Source organism: Primulina tabacum, chromosome 6 (genome assembly GCF_025594145.1).
Source record: "Primulina tabacum isolate GXHZ01 chromosome 6, ASM2559414v2, whole genome shotgun sequence".
Classification (NCBI taxonomy): Eukaryota; Viridiplantae; Streptophyta; class Magnoliopsida; order Lamiales; family Gesneriaceae; genus Primulina; species Primulina tabacum.
The window spans coordinates 40,853,607-40,878,625 of NC_134555.1; the positions used below are offsets into that span (position 1 = coordinate 40,853,607).

At 34.0% G+C, this 25,019-nt stretch overlaps 2 protein-coding genes across 10 annotated transcripts; one reads left to right on the plus strand and one right to left on the minus strand.

Moving 5' to 3' along the window:
* Nucleotides 1-1,293: 1,293 nt before the first annotated feature.
* LOC142549564 (syntaxin-61-like) lies at nucleotides 1,294-4,551 on the minus strand. The gene is given in 8 exon segments (XM_075658567.1): nucleotides 1,294-1,607; nucleotides 2,172-2,237; nucleotides 2,316-2,406; nucleotides 2,589-2,779; nucleotides 2,896-2,984; nucleotides 2,987-3,008; nucleotides 3,445-3,558; nucleotides 4,264-4,551. Coding segments are annotated over 8 exon segments (738 nt in total). The 5' UTR covers nucleotides 4,318-4,551; the 3' UTR covers nucleotides 1,294-1,496.
* Nucleotides 4,552-9,533: 4,982 nt separating this feature from the next.
* On the plus strand, nucleotides 9,534-21,268 carry LOC142549565 (cyclin-dependent kinase E-1-like). Of its 9 annotated transcripts, none has more exons than XR_012821221.1 (17): nucleotides 9,535-9,962; nucleotides 10,935-11,045; nucleotides 11,171-11,274; nucleotides 11,941-11,983; nucleotides 12,146-12,244; nucleotides 12,756-12,825; nucleotides 12,903-12,997; nucleotides 13,110-13,143; nucleotides 13,218-13,302; nucleotides 13,418-13,495; nucleotides 14,033-14,080; nucleotides 16,596-16,628; nucleotides 16,714-16,822; nucleotides 19,454-19,678; nucleotides 19,768-19,837; nucleotides 20,874-20,941; nucleotides 21,077-21,268. XR_012821221.1 is itself a non-coding variant. In XM_075658569.1 (16 exons), the coding sequence occupies exons 1-15, from the start codon at nucleotides 9,741-9,743 to the stop codon at nucleotides 19,834-19,836; spliced, it is 1,425 nt and encodes a 474-aa protein (XP_075514684.1). In that variant the 5' UTR covers nucleotides 9,534-9,740; the 3' UTR covers nucleotide 19,837; nucleotides 20,614-20,805. The 9 variants fall into 9 exon arrangements, 5 of the variants coding, with proteins under 5 accessions (XP_075514684.1, XP_075514686.1, XP_075514687.1 ...); XR_012821223.1 differs by having other exon boundaries at nucleotides 21,097-21,268; XR_012821220.1 differs by having other exon boundaries at nucleotides 20,874-20,937.
* The last annotated feature ends 3,751 nt before the right edge of the window (nucleotides 21,269-25,019 follow it).

Genomic DNA, 25,019 nt, shown 5'->3' on the forward strand with positions numbered 1-25,019 from the left:
TTATATTTGCAGATCAGATCAAAATAAAATACAAATATTTACTAAATTCACCCTAAATATTTTTATATTTTCAGATCGGACCCAACTGTGATCAATTTCTTTTCTTTATCACTTCTATATGTACGTTAATCACTAATCAATTTATATTGAATTAAGAACATTTGAAAATATCCAAAATTATTCCAATCAAAGTTCATCTTTTAATCAATGGAAAATTATAATATTTTCAATTTTAATATTAAAATTTTCAAGTCCAATGTAGTTTTTTTAAAAAAATATAAAAATAAATATAAAGAACTATGTAGATTTCAGCATAGCAAAAAAGCCAAATTCTACTTGTTGCTGCTCTTCATTTCTCCTTAAATTATTATAAAGTCTAAAATTATAAAAATAAGATTTATGATCATAATTCTCATGATTTATTATAAATTAAAAATCAAATAAAATATTTATATAATTGAAAAAACATAGTAAATAAATTTTGAGCAAATTCTTCTATATAATTTTTACATTTATAAAATTATATTGGTTTGTACGGGTTGATTTGGATTTTTTTTTAAATCTAAATTCTTAATCTAATGATTGTTTTCGATTTGATTACTTTTGAAACCAATACAAATGTAATAGACTAAAAATTGATCTAAAATCAATAGAAACCTAGTATTACTTGTTGGGAGAGCAATCGAAGATGACATTTGAGCAACTTTATATTTTAAAAGTTGAACTGTTACAATCGAATCAAGATCACATGTTCGATATTTCATGATTGCAACTAATGCAATTATTGAGAAGAAGATTGTTGATTTTGTATTATAATAATTGTTTCTGGAAGTGTAATATTTGAGTTTACGATTTAAAAAATCCAAGTTGTAATTTTACACGCCATAGCTTTTGTTATATTAATTCCACAGTTCACTATTTACTCCCCCACAAGAATGGATGTTGACTACTCAAGTTTACCATTAACAAGATAAACGTAGGCCGAATTCTTTTTTTCATGAACTTACAATTAAATTCGACGGTGAAATTGAATGGCTGAAATCAAACCATCGACTTATTCATCAATTTGATTTCAGCCTCTTCCAAGTTCCAATCTATATGGAATTCCATCCATAATTTTTCTTCTCAGTTTTCAGACAATTTCATGGATTCATTCATAGAAAGCCATCGATTGGTCAAATCTGATATAGTGCATGTGTTAGTTTGCAATGACAACATCTTTTTAGTCTTGTTACAATTGATTCTCGAGATCTTATCTCAAACTTAGAGTCTCTTGTGAAAGAACTCGCATAATTAAATCTAATGATTCCAAGTATAACATCCGTAGCATAAACAATAAGTGTGTACGCTCATTTATGACCCTATAACAATTGTTTCAGAGGCTAAATCCACATGACCATATATAACCCATTCATAACGAAAAATACCGAGTTCAGAACAGTACTATCAACCGAAACTCTCCTCACCGTATGCTCAAGTTTCTGGTAAATAACTGTCTACGTGAAGAAGACGAGCACGAAAAGAATGATAAATAAAACGAGTAAAAATAAAATCATCATGAGTTGACCCTTCGCGCTAGCCTTCTTCATCACCATGGCAACCTTTTTCTGCAGAAAAAGAAAAAGAAAGAAGAATAAGATAGGTGATAAGCACCAAGATGCTCTCCGATAAAGAAATAAATAACTTCCACCCTTTAAAAGTATCCGAGTTTGTGGAATAGGTGACCATTTGACCATTATTAATGAGTTCGATTCCCCTGCCGAATATTTTCTTGGGCGAGTCTATCACACAAGGTTTATCCTTTGCTATTAAGGTGATAAGCAACAAGATGCCCTCCAATCAAGAAATAAACAGCTTCTGCAATTTAAGGATCTCCGAGTCGGTGGAATAGGTGAACATTTATCGATGACGATGAGTTCGATTTCCTAACCAACATTTTTTCGGGCGAGCTGTTTACATGGTTAACGTGATTTGCAGACTAATGTGTTAGCCCAAGAGTTTATCCAGTTCGCACCGAAAAGTAGCGGACAAGGGTTTCATCATCATAAAAAACAAACAAACAAACAAACAGCTTCCTTGCAGAATTTCAAATCATGGGTAGCAGACTGTATGGTATTTATTGGTACACAAGTCATATTAAAGACAATGTCTGTTAAGTGAAAGACTTTCACCTGAACAAAATCGAGACGATTTGATGTGTTGTCCATCTCTGTGCCAAATTCATCAATAATTTTTTCCTGGAGAGCCAGGAATTTACATTTCAATAATTACCAAGCTAGTAGGAAGGTTTTACTCAAAATTTACAGACGAATTACTTGAGCAAGGAGCTCTTCGTGTATTGTGAGCCCAACACCTCCAATTCTTTCAACACTAGCGCTGAGTTCATCTAACTCCTCATCCTGTCGCCTTTATTCCATAAATTCAATCAGATGGAGAATACGCGAACACAGAAAATAGCAGAAATCTACGTCAAAGCTTTCTTAGCTTTAGGATGAATTAAATGCTTTCTCAGTGGAAAATATAAATGCAGCAACTAACATAGACAACCCAGTTAGTCATCAACAAGTTTTCTTGAAATACAAAATTACCTTATCAGAAGTAGTTGTCTATCTGATTCTGATGATATGAAATTATCGTTACTATGTGTAATGTACTGTTTCCTATCAGTTTGACCTGAATCGGGCAGCCTCATAAGCTCACGCCGCATACCATTGACATTAGAAGTGCTTGTCCCATTCAACTCCTTTCCAGTCACGACTGATTTCTTCACTGTTCCCACCTATTCATCAACAACATTTCTCCAGAGACATGATACATGATGAACCAAAAAACATATGTACAATCAGCACCATCATCTAAAGTAAACAAGCTCGATGAAAATAAGCCCGTTGATACCTGAGAGCGAGCTTTGCTAGTCCATATTCTTCTTTTATCAAGCTCCACTTCATTGATACCGTATAGCGCAGGATCTCTCGCTGCAACGAAATTGTTTTGTTCAACTCATCCACCTTTCTACCAAGAAAACAAAGTTTCAGTACTGACAAGATACTTTACAATTACCTGTCGACAATCAGAGAAGCTATAGAAGCATTTTATCAGAGTCAATAGGACATAAAACAAATATCATTAATTCATCATTGTTTTTTGTAATTTTTGTAACCATGACCGTAAATGATTCTTATTCCAAGAGGATGCAAGAGATCAATGCTTCTTAAAACAGTAACAGCTTATAGATTAGAGTAGTTATAGATCTCATACACCTTTCACAAGTGCAAACTCATCCAACATGAAGTGGAAGCATACAAATATATCACTGTGATAGATATACAATGTGCTTCATGTCAACCACTTTTTTTGGTCAACATCATTTAAAACATTTCAAAGCTTCAAGGTCATTCCACGAGGAAAAAGACTACACTCGGCTATTCATATGTTAACTCATACCTGCCACTCAATGCTCTCGCAACCAGCAAGAAGTTCCTTAGTGAGATGTAGTTGCTCGCCACCATCCGAATGCATTCGTTCCCATTGATGAAACTTTGAGAGCAATTTATCAATCTATTAAAGTAGAACTTGGTTGGTGAGATTCAGATTTAACAAAGATGGGTATCTGGGTGTTGGACTAAATACACATTCTTTCGATATCGACATCAAAATCACTAGCAGGTGATACCAGTACCAGACTCTAATACAGTCAACAGATCATCTTTTAACATTCACACACATTTGTTAGTAGGGGTGTACAGCCATTAGTTGTTTAAGACTTTTGATCTGTTTAAGGAGTACTGAGATTCAGGGCCCAGCTGGTACTGGGAAACCAAGCATTGACAAAGTTGAATGCTGTAAATAAGTAGATAGTATATAAAATTAAATTCACTCCGTGTTCATAAAAAATAAAAAATCAGCAAAGAATTAATTTTTACCAAATTTTCTCAAATAGTAAACACTACAGTTCTGTTGTTACGACTCGAATCACTAAACTTGGACTACATCCAGACCCATGAACAAATTGATACGCTAAAATAACTTGAATTCCCTCAAAGCCCACAATAAAATATACGGATAACAACAAAATAACTATTATTAGTAACCCAATATCAACTTCTTTGCAGAATTTGAAGAAGAAAGAGTCATCAAAATAATACAAAACACAATATACATGAGCCTAAGATTTGATCAGGAAAAGGGCTGAACTAGCCACACAAAATCGAAAAAAAAATCGCATAATAGATCTGCGAACAGCATAGACCGAATAACACTTACAGAATCCTGAATCTCCTCTTTCACAATGTAAAACGGGTCTTGAGCTGAAGACATGTTTATACTCAATTATGAGTTTTCAAATCCGTTGACACCAACAATACCACGCAGAATTTCGAGATCTGAAATCTGAAAAATAGAGAGATTGTAAGGAGAAAGCAAAGCTGAATGCTTGACTCGGGTTTCGGGATGGGAAGTTGAAGTTCCTTTCCGTGGTGGTGGAGAAAAGACTACATGTACCAAAATACTCGGGTTAAACTCGACCCGATTTCCTATCCGGGTAGGAAAGGCCAAGGCCTGAAAAGGGGAATATAACCTCTTTTTAAATTTAACTTTTTAAAATTTTTAACGTGTTTGGTCTTTGTTTTTCTACATGTTTGAAGTTTATTTTTTAAAAAAATCGAAGCAATGTCACAACCAAAAAAATATTTGACTGTTGTCATTTTTCAAACCATCTTAATCTGAAAGTGTAAACATATTGATACTACTTTAGTCAGTGAATGTAAGTTCTCTAAAATAATTTTGTATTTTGTTTGCATCGATCGACGAATTGAGATTATAGATTTCAAATTAATTTATTTCAAATTTGATGCCCCAAAATTACATATCCAGGTGGATCCAAGCACATCTCAAAATTAGCTTTAGTTTCTTAAGAACCAGATCTCGTTGGGTCTGGATACCGAACTCAATCATATAGTTAGAAGTTCGAGCCTATATGTCCGATCCTGCGAATCTCCAATAGGTCTGATATCTTCAACCCCGTTTCCTACAAGTTCGAGCCCACCAATGGGTCGGGAAATCTAAGCATGACGTGGTTAGAGAATCTTAGCATCTCTTGCCTCTATAAATATCAAGTATTGATCACGATTTCAAGACACTCACATTCTCTTGCTCACTTAGCATTACTATATCTCTTTTAAGTTTGACCTTCAGACTGATTTAAGCATTAGAGGGGCAACAGCAGAAAACTTTATGGCGCCTCCTAACACTAGTTCTGTACGTGCAGAACCCAGAGTACTAACTCAATCAACTCAGCTGCGAAGATTTGAAGACTCGATCTCCAGACTGAACTCGAAGTAAAATTTTGACATCATCAAATTTTTTTGACTTGCTTTTATGAGCACTAATTAAAATTTGACATGAGATTGGACCCAACTACCATAATATTATAGTTGGTGAATCATGGTATATTGAATTCACATGGCAAAATCAGTTTTCAGTCCAAACGTTCGTGAAAAAAATCACGAATAGCTATTGTATGCATATATCAAGCCATTCGTACTTATTCTATGAGCATTTTTCGGCTACCTCAAGTCCTTTGCCAGAAGCTTCGTGTGAATTATTGGTGGGGTGATATAGGACAAGGAAAACCTATTCCATTGGAATATGTTGTTATGTAAGGCAAATAGTTAAAAGAGGCCCGAGCTTTAGAGATTTGTCATCTTTTAACCAGACATTGCTGGCCAAGCAAGTTTGGCGTATTTTGGTCAAGCCAGAATCTCCCGTGACTCAACTTTACAAAGCTAAATGTTTCCCCTCCGACCACTTCCTCGATGTTGCTAAAGGAAACAATACATCCTTTGTTTGGCGCAACATTCTTTGGGGAAAAGATGGTTAAAGGAATTCGGTGGCGGATATCGTTAGGGGAAAATATCCGGGTTTTCAAAGCCTTTTGGTTGATGAGGCTTAAACTTTTTATTTGGATGAACCCTTAGCTCAGGAGATTCGGCTTTTGTGCTCCAATACATCGGACTCTTTGATTGTTCATTGCTCTAGACATGATAATCAAGTAGCACATCTGTTAGCACAGGAGCATGCAGTCTAGCTAGATGTCACTTTGATTTTGAGGATGCGATTCATTTGTGTTTATCTAAAGTTGTATATGCTGACTTGATTGTTTGATAATTAAATATATTTTTACTAGAAAAATACATTTATTTTTTATTTGCGTTTATTTATTTTTTGTTTGAATAGTTTTTTGTATTTTTAATTTTTTAGCAAATTTTATTTTATTTGTTTTTTAAGGGTGATGAAAGTTTGGAAGTTTTTTTTTTTCTTCAAAAAAAAATATATATACGAGGTAGTTTTGGGGGGAACAATGTTGGGGATAGTGCCCTTAAAGCATTGTAATAAGCTAATTTTTTGAAAACGACATTTATTATTAAGCATATTTGCATGAAAATATTATTGTCATGAATATCATAGCAAAATTCCTAGTTTATTAGATATAACCATAATTTTAGTATATATAAGAGTTGTATATACAAGAGGATTAAAATTATGGATAATAAACTTAAATTAAGGCGGTGATGAATTAATTAAAGTATGGATCTTTAATTAAAGCATCAATAATGCGGCCCATGAACATTATGAATGTGATCATCTTATCCGGATCATCGATGTTGGGACATCTAGATGGGGGCATTCATATATAATGTGATTATGTACGACTTGGACCGATTTAATTAGTCATTTCATAATAAATTCCGTTGTTACTATGAAATTCAAATTAAATCACAAAGATGATCATATATGGACAAATATCAATCCTGAAGTGATTATAAACTCCTATTCATTTTAATATGATTCTTAATTTGCTTGTTTAAAGTTTGCGATTGTGCATTCTTAATACTTGCATTTTAGATTTATATTTGAAATGAATGGCTGGGAATATGAATTCGCAGACATGGAATCCATTCCTTCTTGCGAGAAGTAGAAAGACGATTCCCTCATTTGTTAATTCTAGAACCTGAGTATTGGGCCCAACTAATTTATAATTAAGTTATAAATTGAACCACTCACTAGTGAATTAATGGTAAATGAGGATAAGAAGTAATTGAAAAGGTAAACGGAAAATTCCTGGCTTCAATTACGAATTGTCTATGGAGGATTAATCCATGTGTAATGATTATATCAATGGACTGCTCAATTTTGTAGAGTAAGATATTTCATAATGAAGAAGAGTGCAATTCCATATTTTTAGTGGAGTAATTATGTAATTAATAAATTAGATAAATTAATTAAAGAGTTTAATTATTTATTAAATTTATTGGAGCTTCTAATTATGAGTCCATGGTCCCCGGTACGCCTTTCAAATTGATGACGGATTAAAAATGCAATTTAGAAATCATGTATGGATATGGAAAATTGTTTCCATAACTCCACAAGTTTGGAGATAAATATAATTGATAATGAGATATTAATTATATTAAATAATAATTATGAGATAATTATATATTTGGATTATTATGGTAATATCCAAAAGTTGATTATAATATCTTTAATTTATTATGAATAAATTATAGATATTATTTGCTATCTGAAAATAAGTTAGAATAAGATTCTAATTTATTTTGATAATCCTATTTAATATCTTTAATTTATTGTGAATAAAATTTAGATATTATATCTAAATAAATTAGAATAAGATTTTAATGTATCTTGATAATATCCTAGAAATCCTATTTAATATCTTTAATTTATTTTGAATAAAATTTAGATATTATTTAACATCTAAATAAGTTAGAATAAGATTATAATTTATTTTAATAAGATTTTAGAAATCTTATGACTTTTAAAATAGTTTTAAAAGTATATAAAATATAATATTCAAAAAAATCAAATCTAGGCATATCCTAGATGATTTGATCGAGAGTTCCAATTGAAATAAGATTTGGACTCTTGGTTTTGAATTATTATAAATAGGATCTTAGGTTTTATTTTAAAAACAACTTTTTCTCTATCTTTTCATGAGTTGAAAATAAAGTAGAGAACAAAATAAAAATTTGGATTTCTAGCATTTGCGTTTTTGAGTGCCCACACACTCCTGTTGATAGAAAGGATCGTATTGGAAAGCTGTGGTTTCTACGCAAATTGGATTTACATTGAAGAGAAAATCCACAAGAGGTTAGTTTTCTAGTAAATTCTTTTTATTTAAATTCATAGTTAATTTATATTCATATGTTCGATTATAATTTATGAAGTTATGTAATCGCTTCCGCTGTGTTTCGATTTGATCGAAAATAATTTTCTTAGCCGGAATTGTCCCGAAGGCTATATAATTTCCAACAAACAAAACATTAGTGAAGCATGTCCGACCCTCATACTCAAAGAACGATATGGATAGAAAAATATTGATAAATGTTGTTAAAACTGATACTTATATATGTATGTATTATATATATTATATATATAAAAAATCGATGAGAAAATTGGTTATGTGGGTAAAAAGTGAACTTTGTGATGTTTGCAAACACGATATAGATATGAGTAGGTTTTATGTATAATAGTCTCGTGGGTTTATATTCGTGAGCGAGTTGACCCAGTCTATACATGATGTGAAAAGTAATATTTTTGACATAAAAAATAATATTTTTCACTCAAATAAACATATATTACTCGATATGCTTTGAAATAAAAATTAATATTTTCTAACAAAAACAACATATATTACATAATATTTATTCATAATATAAATAACAAAAAATATACTTTTACGATATAAATAAATAATTTGAGCATAAAAACAATAATTTTTATGGATCGAGTCGGATATTTTTCTCACAAAACTGATATAAAACAATCACATATGAATTTTGTGTAGGAATCTAAAATAAAAATGGTAAGAGTTTGAAAAGATTTAAAATAAAAAGGGTAATAGAACAATATTTTTTTTAACATAATGTTGGAAACTTGGAGATTTGCAATCTACCTATTTTTATTAAATTTTTGTTGGAGAACAATAATGTGAAAGTTTGTTTGAATCACAATTATGTATAAAATCAATATATGCTTATCTTAGGTATTAACAAGCGGGAGAATTATAATTTTTTGCAAATTATTAATCATTTGATCATATTAAGATGTTTAATTCTCATAAGTCGTAAGATAGTGGGGATATCCTCTGAGTCAATAAATTAATGAAGACAAAAATTTATGTGAGACGGTCTGACATGTCGTATTTTGTGATACATATATCTTATTTGGCTCATCCATAAAAAAATATTACTTTTTATTGTGAATATCGGTAGGGTTACCCATCTCACATATAAAAATTCGTGAGACATTCTCACAAGAGACCTAATCATTGATGAAATATTTGGGCTCGTGTTTTATATTTTTTTCCCACAAGAAAATATTGGTTTAATGATTTAACGGTTCGATTTAATTAAAAGCGACATTAGTCAGTTTCCACAAGAATGAGCTATTTATGGAAAGCGACTTTAGTCTAACATCGTGTTTGAAAACGCGACTTATTAAGGATTTGTTTGGTTATTACCCTAAAACTGGAAATAGAAACAGAATCGATCACTGCAAAATCTCGACAGCTATTGACGTTCGTTCGCATGGATTCTGTTCATAGGAAGGCTTCAACCTCCAGTAAATTCACTTTCCCAATTTCAATTGAAGGGATGTTTCCGTAGATATGCTGAGAAAATCCGGAAACTAAGGCAGATTTCTTGGTCAAGCGATTGGAGGAGATGGCTGATGGAAGAGCGAGCAATTCGAACAGCAACAGCAGCAACAATAAACCTGAGTGGCTGGAGCAGTACGACGTGATTGGGAAAATCGGTGAGGGAACATATGGTTTGGTTTTCTTGGCTAAGATTAAGCTGAATCGATCCAAATCGATAGCCATAAAGAAATTCAAGCAGTCTAAAGACGGGGATGGCGTTTCTCCTACCGCAATTCGTGAAATTATGGTATGAAAATTGTGATTGTTGATCGCTTCTGCGTTTGATCGTGTGATTACGGTTTTTATATAGGTTCTTGCTGGTGTATGTGCTTTATCCAGTGGAAGTTGGTTTGAACTAGAGAATTTTAAAGTTGGAGTATTTGTTGTGGACTTGTATTGGGTTCTTTTTTGTGTTTGTTTCCTGATTTGAGGGGAGGAAATGGTGAATCTTTGTATCTTTTGTCTTCTTATTGTCTTATTTTCCTGGAATTGATAGAAGTTAACGCTCCGGTTGGAAGCCGGCCTTTAGTGATGTTTTTGTGCCATTATTTTAATTTTTTTTTGAAAATATTGACTTGATTGACTGGATAGGATGAGCAAAAAATGTACCATCAATTCCCTCTTACCTTATTTATTTCTTGAATACATGTGGTTTAACTTATTAGAACACTGATACATGTCATACCTGGCGACAATTGTCTGGAATAAGAAATATTATTAGGGAATAGATGAGGATTTCTTTAGTCTATTTTACAAGCGTGGTTACTGCAAAGATGGAAAAGAACATTATGCCATTTCAGAAAACTAAAGGGTCATTGGCTCGTTTTCCTCCTATGTTTGTATTATTTTCTTTTGCCCCCCATCTAACCAAGAAATTTTCATGGTGGAATTTTGTTTTGTCTAATGATTTTTAGATGATGAAGCAAACATAAATGAGCATTGAGATAGAACCTTTATCATATTCTAGTTAAATATTGGTTGGTAGATTTGCTTTTAAATTTATATTGATTAGTCGATTAGCATCTTTATGCTAAGAACATCAATGGTCAAAAAGAGCATCATATTCACGTGTTGGACTCGGTTTCCGTCATTTTCAATTTCCAAACTGAAGATGTACTAGTATTGCAAATCTCTTATTTTGGCCTTTACTCGAATTTTTTTTCATTCTTTTCATTTTCATTAAACGTTGGATTTAATAAAGTGGGTATTATGATGCTAGTTGCTTCGAGAGATTTCCCATGAGAATGTGGTAAAGCTTGCAAATGTGCACATTAATCATGCCGATATGTCACTTTATCTAGCATTTGATTATGCCGAGCATGATCTCTACGTGAGTAAATTTCTCACTCTTTCTCTATCTTAAGCCATACCAAAAACTAATTTATTTGTGTAATTCTGTTGGTATTTATAATTTTTTGTAGCAAAAATGTATTGACGTTTCTTGAATGCTTCCAGGAAATTATTCGACATCATAGGGACAAGGTCAACCAACAAATCAATTCCTACACCATCAAGTCATTGTTGTGGCAGCTTCTTAACGGTCTTAGTTATCTTCACAGGTTATGCATGTTTCTTATTATATTGTGATTAATCATTATGTTTTCTGATGAATTGTATCCCAGAGTGGATCAAATTGTTTTGAACTAGTTTGTAAATCCAGACAAAAGAAACTTGTTCTATTCTATGCATTCTCGAATGCACGGTGTTTAGATTCTGTGTTTCACACATTTCTAACTATGAAGTACAAGGCGAGAAACTTTGGTGAAGTTTGCTTTCAATCTGTGATATGGCTGCCTTTTACAGCTCCTGTGGATGTTGTCAGTCTTGTTTGTTTTTGGTGGTGATATGGATAGCATTGTAGTGTGGTTGGGAACAAATGTTGATGGCAATGACTTTGTGCATTTGGATTTTGAAAAATGCAACTTCTAAACTATTTTCCTTTAATTTCAAACAAAACACTATGGAGAAGATAAATTCACATTCTTTTTACATTCTAAGTTTCTAGCTTATCGACATTTTGTGTCAATTTCTGTATATTGTATTCCCAAACTTAGTCTCTGACTTGTTTTCTTGAATTTGGCTCATTGATTTGGGACATATATGTTTATATCTTGTTGGGCCACATGGAACAGCCAGTCTTGGTTGTTTGTGGTCTTTGATTTAATTCCCATCGAACAACAACATCGTCCTTGCTGAAATCTTGGTTATATCGAAATTTTCTGTAGCAATTGGATTATCCACCGAGATCTAAAGCCGTCAAATATTTTGGTAAGACGTTGACAGTTGACACTCTACAGCTACCATTTTGCTTCGTATTTATTATATTTATCTGAAATCATATTCATTGTAATGAAGTGACATGCTATTATTAAAATTTGAGAACTTTGAATGACACCTCTTCTTCAATTTTCTGAAACTTTGGACCACCAGGTAATGGGTGCGGGAGAAGAACACGGAGTGGTAAAAATTGCTGATTTTGGCCTTGCAAGAATTTACCAAGCTCCTTTAAAGCCACTGTCCGATAATGGGGTAATGAGTTAACTGTTCCTACCGTTTTCGTTCATCTTCTATTTAAAACACGGTCTCTCTCTCTCTCTCTCTCTCTCTCCTCCCTCCCCCCCCCCCCCCCCCCCCTCTCTCTCTCTCTCTCTCTCCCTCCCTCCCTCTCTCTCTCCCTCCCCTCTCTCTCTCTCCCTCTCCCTCTCTCTCTCTCTCTCTCTCTCTCTCTCTCTCTCTCTCTCTCTCTCTCCCCCTCACATTGTGTTGCTCTGCAACTTTGGTCTTCGCGAGTCCTAACTTATATTGATTTGGTTACTGCTGTTGGCCTAATAATTAGACACTATCATGTGAAATTGTAAATAACACGAGCCTGCCAACTGTTTGGTCGTCTTGAGTCTTCCAATCCTATGATACAGCTGTCTTGCAGTTGATTTCTGATTACTTTAGTTAGAGGAAAGAGAATTTTTCAATAGAACTGCCAAAATTTGAGTTTCTTGAGCAGTACTTGGGGTTGATTTTCAAACCATGTGTTGTTTGTCAGGTTGTAGTGACCATTTGGTATCGTGCTCCTGAGCTACTCCTTGGGTCCAAACACTATACAAGTGCTGTTGGTACGATTTCTTGGGACCATGTGTCATTTCAATCATCTCATTGTACATATTATTATATGTTTTGATTTGTCCGGAAGACATGTGGGCTGTGGGTTGCATCTTTGCTGAACTTTTGATGCTAAAGCCATTATTTCAAGGGCAAGAAGTAAAAGGGACTCCTAACCCATTTCAGGTGTCGTGCTTTCTTTCTTGCATTCTTTGTGAAAGAGAATTATTGACTCTGTGTGAATTCATCTCTAGTCCTACTTTCTTGTTGTCTTTTCTGAAGTTTCTCTCTGATGCAGCTCGATCAGCTGGACAAAATTTTTAAGGTTCTAGGTGAGAATTGCAGTAATTCCCTTATTTTAGTTGTTTGATGAACATTTGATAATGATAGTTGCTTGTGGCATCAGGTCATCCCACACCAGAAAAGTGGCCCATGCTCGTGAATCTTCCACATTGGCAGTCTGATCTACAGCACATTCAAGGGCATAAATAGTGAGTAACATTCATTCTGGTCATTTTTTTTAGTATATTGATATCAGTAGTTTGTCCAGTGAATGCCGTTCTTATGATATGCTTCTTCTTGTTTAATTTTCTTCGTTTTTGACAGCGACAATACCGGACTTCACACTGTAGTTCCTGTCCTTCCCAAAACTCCGGCATATGACCTTCTGTCTAGGATGCTCGAGTATGAATTTGATGTTCACTTTATGTAATTCGTGTTTTTTTTCTTCTTTTTTTTTTAAAATGAAAACGTTTTAATCACATGATGATAACTTCCAAGATGTGATGTTTTGCATTCCATAATTTTTTTTCTGGACCGGAATTACATTTTGGGTACATTTCTCTGTGTTATTGATTGCATAGTGAGAAATTCTCAACGAGCTTGTGTTTATGCTATAATATGACATGCCTTGAGTATGAATTGTTGGTATCAATCTTGAAAGATGTGGTCCACTACCATCTGATCACCATTATGTAAAAGTGACTAGTCATTGCTATTTCTGTATGTGAAATCACTAGTTAGACTATGCGTTGCCATGAATGAATACATTTACCATAAGAACGAGCATATAAAAAATATGAGTTGGCTTTATCCTCTTCCTTTAATAGTGCCTCCTTTGTTTTGCTTTCAACTTTTGTTCCCTGAAATTGGTAATTGATTCAGTTTTTATTTAAAAAGTTAAGTGCATTGATTGACCGAGATATTTTGTTATATTTGCAGGTATGATCCTAGAAAAAGGATAACACCCTCGCAAGCTCTTGAGCATGAGTACGTAATTAACCTTTGTTTTATCCTCCTCCTGAATCTTTATCAGCTCTGTTGTGTGTTATACTTGGATGACCGTTATTGCTCTTCTTATAATAAAAGATAATACATGTTTTGGTTTGCTGATAAGTTGCTAATAAAAGCCTTTTTTTTATGTTTGTATGTTTCTAAAGCATAGTTGTCAAGGCGCTAGGCGACGTCAAAGCGACGAGCCACTGTCTAGCGCCCGAACGCCTAGGCGACAAAAGGCGATCGCCTAGCCACGAGGCGATAACATAGAGAGAATGTATTATATATTTATGTTCTACTAAAAATCAACTATTAATAAAAATGAACTATATAAAAAACTAAATAAATAAAGCTTCAATCTTCAATAGGCAGGGGAAAATGGTGTGCGCAGAAATGGCAGGGGAGAATGGTCTGCGGCAGAAGCTTCAATCGGCAGGGAGAAATGAGAATACGTATCGACATGCAAAGCAAAACTAGGCTTTTTTTAAAAATAAATTACTTGTGGGCTGAAATTAGTTATGGGCTTATTTAGTTGGGCTTTGGGTCATTAAAAAATAAAGGAGAAACATGCTTATGCGATGCGATCATGGTTCTGAAAAAAAGGCGCAACGCCTGGAACGCCCATCGCCCGGAGAAAGGCGGCTTCAAGGTGCTAAAGGCGCTCGCCCACCCATGCACCGTCGCCTGGTTGCCCATAAGGCGCTGAAGCTCCGCCTAGCGCCTTGAGACGCGCCTGCGCGCCTTTGACAACTATGTTCTAAAGTTTTTAAAGGGATTCCACACCCGCAAAAATATAGAAAAGAAAATATTTATTTAAAGAAATATAGAAAAAAGAAAGAACTATTCAACACCAGATGTTAAGCCTTTGACTTTCATGTCTTTATGTAGTTGGTTTGGTTTACGAAAAGTTTTTTGGATCTGAACAAAATTACAAATGTTTTTTAACATGATAGTGAACTTATATTGCATGATGCCAGAGATGTTCCCCTTAGCGTTTCATGCAAACAATTGCTGCTGCTCAATTTGAGTATAATTTACTTGGTTTTTTCCATATGCATAGTTTGGAGAGTTCTGTACTTTCGCTTGCACATGTCACTCCTCCTTTGCGAGGATGAGGGTCTGTCTTAAATTGTCGAATGCATGCTGATTTAAAATTTACCATTATCACGCTTTTGCTGCACACAGAAAACTTAAAGTTTATGCATATTTTGCATCTCTCTAGTTACAATGTGTTTGCTTACACCTGATAAAAGATTTGGTCCAACCTTACGCATTTCACCTCTAGACTGTCACTCCTTTCCAAATATATCTTTTGCCGTGATTGTTGAACTAACTCTATTTTCTGATTACTTTAAAGGGATGAGATTGTCTTCTTCTGATAATGTTCCCCTCTTTTTCTACTGTTGTAACTATCTTTTCTTTGACCTTTAATTGTGTGTGTCTTGCAACTCTTTCTTGTGATAATATTTTTCTGATCAATGCTGAATGATCATGCTCATTTCTGTCTTGAATCCTTTTGAAACTAAATTTATTTAATAAAATCTATTAACTTAACATATTTTCTTTCATTTTCTCATTTCTCAAATTTGGTCGACTTTAATTCTTCTATTATCCTCATAGAAGCATTCTTGATTGATGACTGGCTGTGTTTTACTGTTTCAAAGACTTGCACATGTTGACTGTTTTTTTCTATTATGAAATTTTCTGTCTGATGTTTGTACTGTTAAAGTAAAATCGCTTGCCTTTTGCTGTCGTGAGTTGAATCACTTGAATGCTGTTTCTTTTATGTGAACCTTTGCCGACAAAATATGGTCAACACTCAACACCTTTTGGTCAGTAATATGAATCTTCAACTCTAGTTCAACATAATTCATGTAGTGCATGCTATGAACTTAGTTGTTGATCTCACCTGAGCTGTTGTGTGCATGCTAAATTGTGTAGCTGTCAAACAAATTGTGCAATTAACCCACAAGAGGCTTCAGAAAAGCATACATAAAAAATTAGTTGTTGGTCTTGTTGGTTGCCTGGATTATAAGGAGCAAAGTGTGACATCGTTCGGGATTAAAATTAAAATCAACCCATCTAGTATATCACACTTTTCTTTTTATGTGTAATGGACCAGACTTTATTCGACGGTTCTTTATGCTTTTCTGTTTTCTGGCTAGCTGAACGTGCTCATCAATTTGGATCCAATGAGACTGAATGAGTAATACCCACGATGATAGTGGTAAAGGTGGTTAATATTTTTAATGTCGCATTATATGATGATGTTTTGACAATTAGTGGGGCATTCTTCATCTCCTTTTGACGTGATAGTTAAAATCTTCATACAAATTTTATTCTGCGTTACTTCCTGCATTATTTTTCCTTTTTTAACTTTCCGTGTTTTTCTTTCTCTCAGTAGATCAAGTTGTGTTTTTTTTTTCAATGTCAAAATTGCTTCTAATCTTAGAGTACAACATTGTAACTGTGCGTCAATTTTCTTAAATATCACTTTCCCAATTCTCAGGTATTTTCGCCTGGAACCTTTACCAGGACGCAAGTATGTAATTTATTTTCTTTTCTGATTTTATCATGCATATCAGCATGCTCCTGCAATAACTAAGCGATATTCATATTGGTCTCAGTGCACTGGTATCCCCACAACCAGGAGAGAAAGTTGTGAACTACCCAAGTCGACCAGTAGACACAAGCACGGATATTGAAGGAACAATTAGTCTTCAGCCCTCTCAACCGGTATCATTTCCCAACTATTCAATTTCTGGATTTTTAAACGGAAAAACTGCCACAATTGTAATTTCGTTGTCTTGAGATCTTTCCAATTGCTATTTGCAATTATCTAAGCTCACCAAGATATATTCAGGGATGCCCTCGTACTTTTACAAAATGTCATTCCAAAGTGATGTTGAGAATTTTAGAGCAGTATATATAGTTTGACAGGGTTATCCTGCACCCGCATCCTAAGATTGTATGTTGCAATCCTGTGGCAAGTTACCTCAGATTTCATGTTTGGCAGTCGTAATGATCATCCTCCACATTCCAGGTACAGTATCAAGTGTGTTGAATTGTACTTACAGGGAACTAATGCCAAATTTCTTTTGGAATTCAAGATGAAACGACCTGCATGGGACTGACTGAGAAACTTGATTGATATTAATGTGGAAATTAGTAACATTTATTTGATATTTCTGAAATATTCTGACAAATTGCACAAGCTAGTTTTTACTATCTCATTTTAACAGCTAATTCACTAATTTATAAATTCATAATCTTCAAATAGATTTCCTATTTTATTGTTTAAACCTTTATGTATAATGTGGTACGGGTACTCTGGCCTTCATAAATCATGTGGGCTGTTGTGTGGTTGTGTTTGTCAAAGTATTCTTCTTATATGTTTTGAGGGTTACTAGTTGTCCCAGACGACTATTAATTCTAGAATGACCTCCGAAGATGTGAGTTTCCTAGTTATTGTTGCTTTCCAAAAATCACACTGGGAGCTAAAATGATTGAAAAAACACCCGGACCTATAAATATCCATGATTTTTTTGAATCCTGTTTAAGTAAAGACACACCTCTTTATATTAGTTTCACGTCACCATAATTCTGCTGTTAACTGCACACCATCTTCAAAGCAACCTTTCAGTAGTTCGATTGATCCTGAATTACGTTTGGGCAGCATTTTCCTGTCTGTGTTGTGCATTTAATAAGTAAAGGCAAAAATCAATCGCATGCCTTTTTATTTGCTGAGAAAAGAATAAATCTGGATTGAGTGTAGTTAAGAAACGTAAAATTCAGCAAGAAAGTAAACTGAGGGGATTAAATGCCTGTTCGTATAAGTTAAATGGAAATAAGATTGTTTGGTCTCTCTCTCCCCCGTTTTAGTTACCTAGCACTTCTCTCTCATGAAATACATAAGCAAGAACCATTATAAAATATTTAGAGATTCGTGTCCAGGGCTATGTAGTGTAGTGAGTGCGTTTAACTCTTGTTAGGCTTATTTTATCCTGAAGTCGCGAAACAATAGATATAATTGATATGATGACAATCATCATAGTCAATCTAACATGAAAATGTAGGCGTGAAAGGATTTGCTAACTAAACCACATGGATTTCCTACTATGGAAACTTGAAACAGTTATTTCTTGCGTTGGCTTGGTTTTCAAATCAATCAGGTTCGTTGTAGCTATTGTTTCTCATTTATGATGCATTTGATCAAATATGCTGCAGCGAGGCTGATCCTGAGTTTGTGCTTAGGATTTTTCTGGTGGTTGTACTCTTCTCCAGAAGAATCATGACTGGGCACTTCCCAAAATATGACAATATTTGCTTTTTAGTTGTGATGATCTAAATGAATTATGGTGTATTTCCTTGAACAAAAGTGTCATATTTCCTTAGAATATATTTACTGTGGGATGATGCGTCTTTGACATATAATTTGGCAGTACATTTTTAAACATGCTTTAGGGTTTTATCTTTGATAGTAATCTTTTAGATATTTTACTGATTAATGCGAGATTGCATACAGCAGTAAATATTTCAGTCTTGATTTCCTTACTTCATTAGTTTGATGTGATCTTGGTAAAGCTTCAAACTCTGAACCATGCGCCTAAAATTTTCGAAGGTGGTTTGATGAGTAGATGAAAGTTAGTCATGGCATTTGTTTTAGAATTACTGTATTAAGCACAATCTAACATAATAAAGAAAATGGGATATATGATATAGATTTTTATCTATGTTCCTCTAGCAATTGAATGTAGCATTTTTTAAGCTTGATGGTTAAGTAGGCATTCATGAGAGCGGTAACATATAAGAAGTTTAATCACTGGAAGTAAAAGTGGCCTTTCTCCTCTAGTTATTGTGACAACCTTTCACTTGACAGTTTGGTTTTGGTACACTAGAAAAGCATGTGTGTAGTACTTGGGAGTTCCCATTCTTATAAGGTCCAAATGGGAAACTTTAGTTATTTTGTGCATTAATTTTGATTGAACTTCAGAATTTTACGCGTCATAAGGAAACAGTAACGCATCATTTTTGTGTAACTCATAAAGGTGCACATTTGTGTGTATGACAGCGGACCATGTAAGCATCGTTGGGATAGAACATCCTTGTGTGTGTGTGTGATGAACAGGTTCAACATAAAGTAGGAACATCTAATGGCGTAGAATACAGAAGGAATACGAACATCATGTTAAAGAACCCCATTATTATAAAAGTCATTTATAGTAATCCTTCAGAAAATCTTAAGGATTGTTAAATAACATTTTCTGGTGATACAATTCATGTGGCAGGCTAACAGCGTCAAGATTTGAATGATGGTTTCTGGTGTGCATCTTCCTCATTATTTCCCGTACTTTTGGTTTTGTTTAGCAGGTATCATCTGGAAATGCAGCATCTGGGGGCATGCAAGGAGGTCCTCATGTGATGCAAACTAGATCTGTGCCCAGACCAATGCCCATGGTTGGTGTGCAACGAATGCAGCCTCCTGGTATTCCAGCTTATAATCTTGCTTCTCAGGCTGGAATGGGTGGAGTGAATCCTGGTGGCATCCCAATGCAGCGGGGTGTTGCTCCCCAGGCCCATCAACAGCACCAGGTTTGCGATTTAAAATGAGGAAATTCTTGAATGTTTGTGATTGTTTATCTCTTTCTTATTAGACACATGATTTATTCTTTTTATAATAGTTGAGAAGGAAAGACCCGGGAATGGGGATGTCTGGATACCCTCCGCAACAAAAATCAAGACGCTATTGAGGTAATGTAAATTGATATTTCTTACGTTTGGGTGTTTGGAAATTCTGTCATTAGCTTTTATCCTTCCAAAAACTCTTATTCCCTTCATAAATGCTTACACAGTGTTTTTTCCGGAAAAAAAGAATTTTGTAAAGCTTACACGTGTTTTGATTTCACATTGTCATCTATGTTTACCAGCAACTGCTGCAAAGACTGTCTTTTCGGTCTATCTTTTGTGGGGTGTAAATTTTAACTGATTCGGTGATCTGTTCAGCAATTTAAATTACAATCTTTTCTTGCAATATACTTTTTGATTACATATACTATGTATTTATGTGATTGCATCAACTTATGAGACAAGATTGATGTTGGCGATTTTCAGGTTTCCGAATCATTTTGTCTCTGGATGGTTTCCATTTCTCTGTGTTGAAACTAATAATTATATGCCAAAGAAGTGTGGGTCAAAGTATTTGTCATAATTTTTTTTGGGCCGAAAAAGGTAGGAATGCAGGAGCCCCGTTGGCTTTGATTTTTTCATTACCGTTTTCAAATGTGTAAGGTGGCCATTGTGAGAACTGTGAGAACAGCGGAAGTTGTTGCTCATATGAATTCCATAATAAAATTTGCAAGCTGGTACATCAGTCTATAAGGCTCTTGTGGCAATTGATATTCTTTAATCTCATGGAACTCATCTGTGATGTATCCATTACAAAAACTTTAATCCCAGTGATGATAGGTTTCGTTAGTCAGAATTATAAATTATGTACCTAAACAATAATTTCTCATTAAAAGTTTCAGGTTTTCTTTGAAGAAGCTGAAATGTAGACTATACCATTGTTGGATTTGGAATGTGTTCTTGCTCTGCTGCGGACTTTCAATTTTAATCAAGTTCAAATCTTTGCTACTTTACGAGCCCCAACTTCTTACTACATCGTTGTGATATCTCCTTTGTCTGCATAGAAACTAGGAGTATCAATGAATGTGAATTCATATGCTTCATTCTTGTTTTGTGTGCTGAAAATAAATTTTATCTCTCAAAGAACTCGCTTTGGTTTCAGGGATGAAGCAGAGGATCAAGTTCGGAGAACTGGAGAATCTACTCCAAATTCTGGTTCTTACCAAGTAGGTAATTAATGGAGAAATCAAGTTATAAAAGCAAATCCAAGTAAACTCAAGAAATGTACCACAGTAGTCGATAAATTCTCAACTATATGTATTATGTATATGTTGAATACGTTCTTACGTATCGACTCTAATACAGCTTGAGGACATTATATATAGTCTTGCATATTTATGGAGGGCAATGGTGCAACAATGCAAAAGAGATTAACTCAACTCAGCTGTTACTGATACTTTATACCCGAGAAATGTACCACAGTAGTTTGAGCGTATACTTTATGAAGCTAGCTTGAAGCTTAGTTGGAACCTCAAAACTTGAAAAATAAATAATTTTTAAGCACAAATACGGGTCGAATTAGAGTTTTTTTTTTTTTTTTTGAATTCATCTGCTTTGAGCTTAATTATTTAGCTCTATCATGTAAATACTGGATTTCTGGATCGAGCTTGTGGATGCAACTAATTTTAATTAAGAAATAAATTAAATGTATAGCATTCTAGTTGTATATAATTTGGATACTTGAGCTTGGATCAAGTTCGCTAACTTCTCATGTGAATTAAATAGCATTTCAAGAAACCACCAACCCATAGATTATTGGCACGCGCTGTTGTACTGCTTAAATTGGGGGAGTCATGCCGCGTACGTAGCTACAAACATTAAAAAAAAAATTCAGCGTGTTGCTGAGCTCATATATTATATCAAGATTATTTTGCCGATAATCATGTCTACATCGAGAAAGATTTTGAAGGCAATTCCCAATGAAGAAATATTTGTTTTTGATAACTCTAGAAACTTCTCATTAATGTGTCTTACTTTGTCTAATAGAGGAACACAAATGGTAAGCTTGGGTTGTCATCACTTCAGAGGATTTTGATTGCAATCCGACTAATTGCACATGATGTTCCATGTTGTTAACGAATACTTGAGGATGGGTGGATCTACAACGTTGTAATGTTTGAAAACATTTTGTAAGAGGGTGTATGACATTTTCATATCATTATTTGAGGCAACCAACACATGCGAGTGCTGCTAAGCTAATTAGTGAAAATGCTAGAAGAGCATTTCTCGGGATTCTTGAAAGCTTTGATTGCATGCACTAGATTTGGAATAATCGTCCAACAGCATGGGCATGACAATATCCAAGTGGAAACCAAAAATAACCTTCAATCATACTACATGAGGTTGCATCGAGAGAGTTATACCAGGATGCAACAATGAAATCAACGTGCTTGATATGTCTAATTTGTTCTTAAACTTTGCAAATGGTGAAGCCCCTCTAGTACAGTTTGAGGTGAACGGGAAAAAGTATAACATGTGATACTATCTCGCCGATGATACTTATCCATCTCAGGTTATCTTTGAGAAAACCATTCCTCAGCCACATCGCTAAAACATATGATTTTTTCACTATATCAAGAAGGGATGAGAAAATATGTTAAGCAAGCATTTTGTGTACTCTAAGCACATTGGTATATAGTGAGAGTTTCATCTCTCATATGAGATTCAACTCATAGAGATTATATAATATAAACATGTATCATTTTCCATAACATGATTGTAGAGGACAAAATAGATGATATGTTGGAAGATCGTGATTCTCATCTCGAGATGACGAATATATGCTTCCAGATGTTGTCTCTTCAAGATATCATACAGTTGAGTTCGACGTCTTTCTATAGCGACAAGTCGTCATTCATAACCAAAAATTGCACCACAAGCTTCAAAAAGACTTGATCGAACATATTCATAGTTTATATGGGTAATCCTAGTTGTCACGACCCAAAATCGAGGCATTTCGACACCGACGTTGTTTTACAATGACGCAAATGTAAAACAACAAGTATGCTAGTACAATTATTGCCAAAACCAGTCTATAACATAAATCAAATCGTCGTCTTTACAATACGATAAAAATAAAACATAATGCGGAAGCGTAAAATATGATAATATAAATAAAATGAAATAACATGAGTGGCCTTGCTTGAACCGACTTCATCATCAACCCAAAAATATTCTTGTTCATGATCTTCAGTTTGTTCCTCGAATTTCTTATCTGAGGTGCGAGTGTAAGAGTAATTATTTTGTGAAATACTCAGTAAATGATGGTCGTTCGAGACATACAAGCACTGAAATTCATCTATTTTCTATAGTTAATTAGTATCTTTCCGTTATACGGTAACTCTCTAAGGGGTGAGGCTGTAATACAATTATAATCCCACTTTACAAGGACCTTACACTTATTATAGTCACAAATAATTCTCGTTTCCAGTTGAATCCTGAAAATGCTAAATCATAAGGCGCTCAAAACATGACACGAAATGAATGATTCATGTTCTAACGATACTTTCAAAAACGGATTCAATTCATTTACCAAATATAGTTTTAAAACATAAGTCAGCTTACCTGATTTTGGGCTGAGAATGTGTAAAAGAATTGGCTCGAAAATGGCTAGAACTTCTGCGTGAAGCCGAGCAACATTTGGACAGAAATTCATTGAAAATGGAAGCAAAGTTCATCCCTTCTTCCAGCTAGTGGTGCTTGGAAATTATAAAGCTTTTGGAGAAGATTTTCGGTATGTTTCTTGTCTAATCTCGAGCCCCTATTTATAGTCTTCGTGTATTCAGCTGAAGAGTCATCTAGTTATAGTCATTTATCATCTCTTAATGCCATTAACTCACACTTTAATAAGTTGTTTCAGGTCATTCAACTGAATATTCCTTTCTCTCACCTCTTCATTTCGATTTTTATGGCTTGTACATGACTAAAATTATGACCGTTGTAATGTCTTTAAATTTCAGAATTAAAAAGTTGAAATATTTGGACAAATGTCATTACATGGTGTTTGATTCAGCTGAATTGGTTTAAATTTTCGAACATGTTCTTGCATATGGTCAACACATTTTTGGGTCCTAAGAATAGTGGAATTCTTCCATGTTTTAATAATGTGTCATTTTTATTTGTATATTTTAGTTTTTCTAATTATATGTAATTTTTAATTATGATTTAAATTGTAATTATGTATAGTTATATTTTTTTAATTATAATTTAATTATGATGTTTTTGAATATCAAATCATTGAATTGAATAGGAGAAAAGATCATATTTCAAGGCCAATTTCTTCAAAATTATAGAGATGTTACCAATATCATCAACTTGATCTCATTCTTCCACATGGTCTGAGGTGGGGGAAATTGGTTAAATAACCTCGGTCAACTCTTTTTTTAAAAAAAATAACCTCGTTAAGTGTATTTAAAAAAAAAAAGTTGACCGAAGTTAAAAAATAAAATACCCCGTCTGAGGTGTAAGTTAGGTAACTCAGAGGGGGATGTCATCTGCTGATTTAGATGCAAGAAAACCATAGAGTACGGGTTTGGAGATTTGCGGCACTGCAGAAATGTCCGAGACCCATTAGATTAGCCCGATTCCGTCGGACATTAATTGCATCTTCATATTTCACTTCATAAATATTTTAAAAATATCATAAATGTTGAGAATAATAGCAACAAAAACGTTCATTCATTAGAAATTATCTATAAAATTCTTGATTTTCTAAATTTTTTGTACGAAAATCACTTGACTCGACTCCTTTGCACTTGAGGGTGGACCTAAAAGTGATTGCATATAATAAAGTTTGAATTTCAATAAGTGGGTTCGATTTTTTTTTTATACTTTAGATAGACTTAGAAAATGGTTGGATGTTATAAAAATGTATTAGCAGATCTTTTGTGAGACAGTCTGACGAATCTTTATCTATGAGACGGGTCAACCCGACCGATATTCACAATAAAAAGTAATATTTTTTCATGGATGATTCAAATAAGATATTCGTCTCACAAAATATGACCCGTGAGACCGTCTCACACAAATTTTTGTCCAAATGGGTTTATTTTTTAAAAAAAATTTGCTCAAACAATTAATATTTTTCCCTTTTAGGTAGTATGACCACCCACGCTCGAATTTAAAAATGAGAAGGAAATTAAATATAACCTCTCCCTGCTAATATTCTGCTTAATAATATTATTATCCACATGAAATGACTAAACAAAAGAAAAAAAAAGAGTAAAATATGTATAATAACCCCATGGCT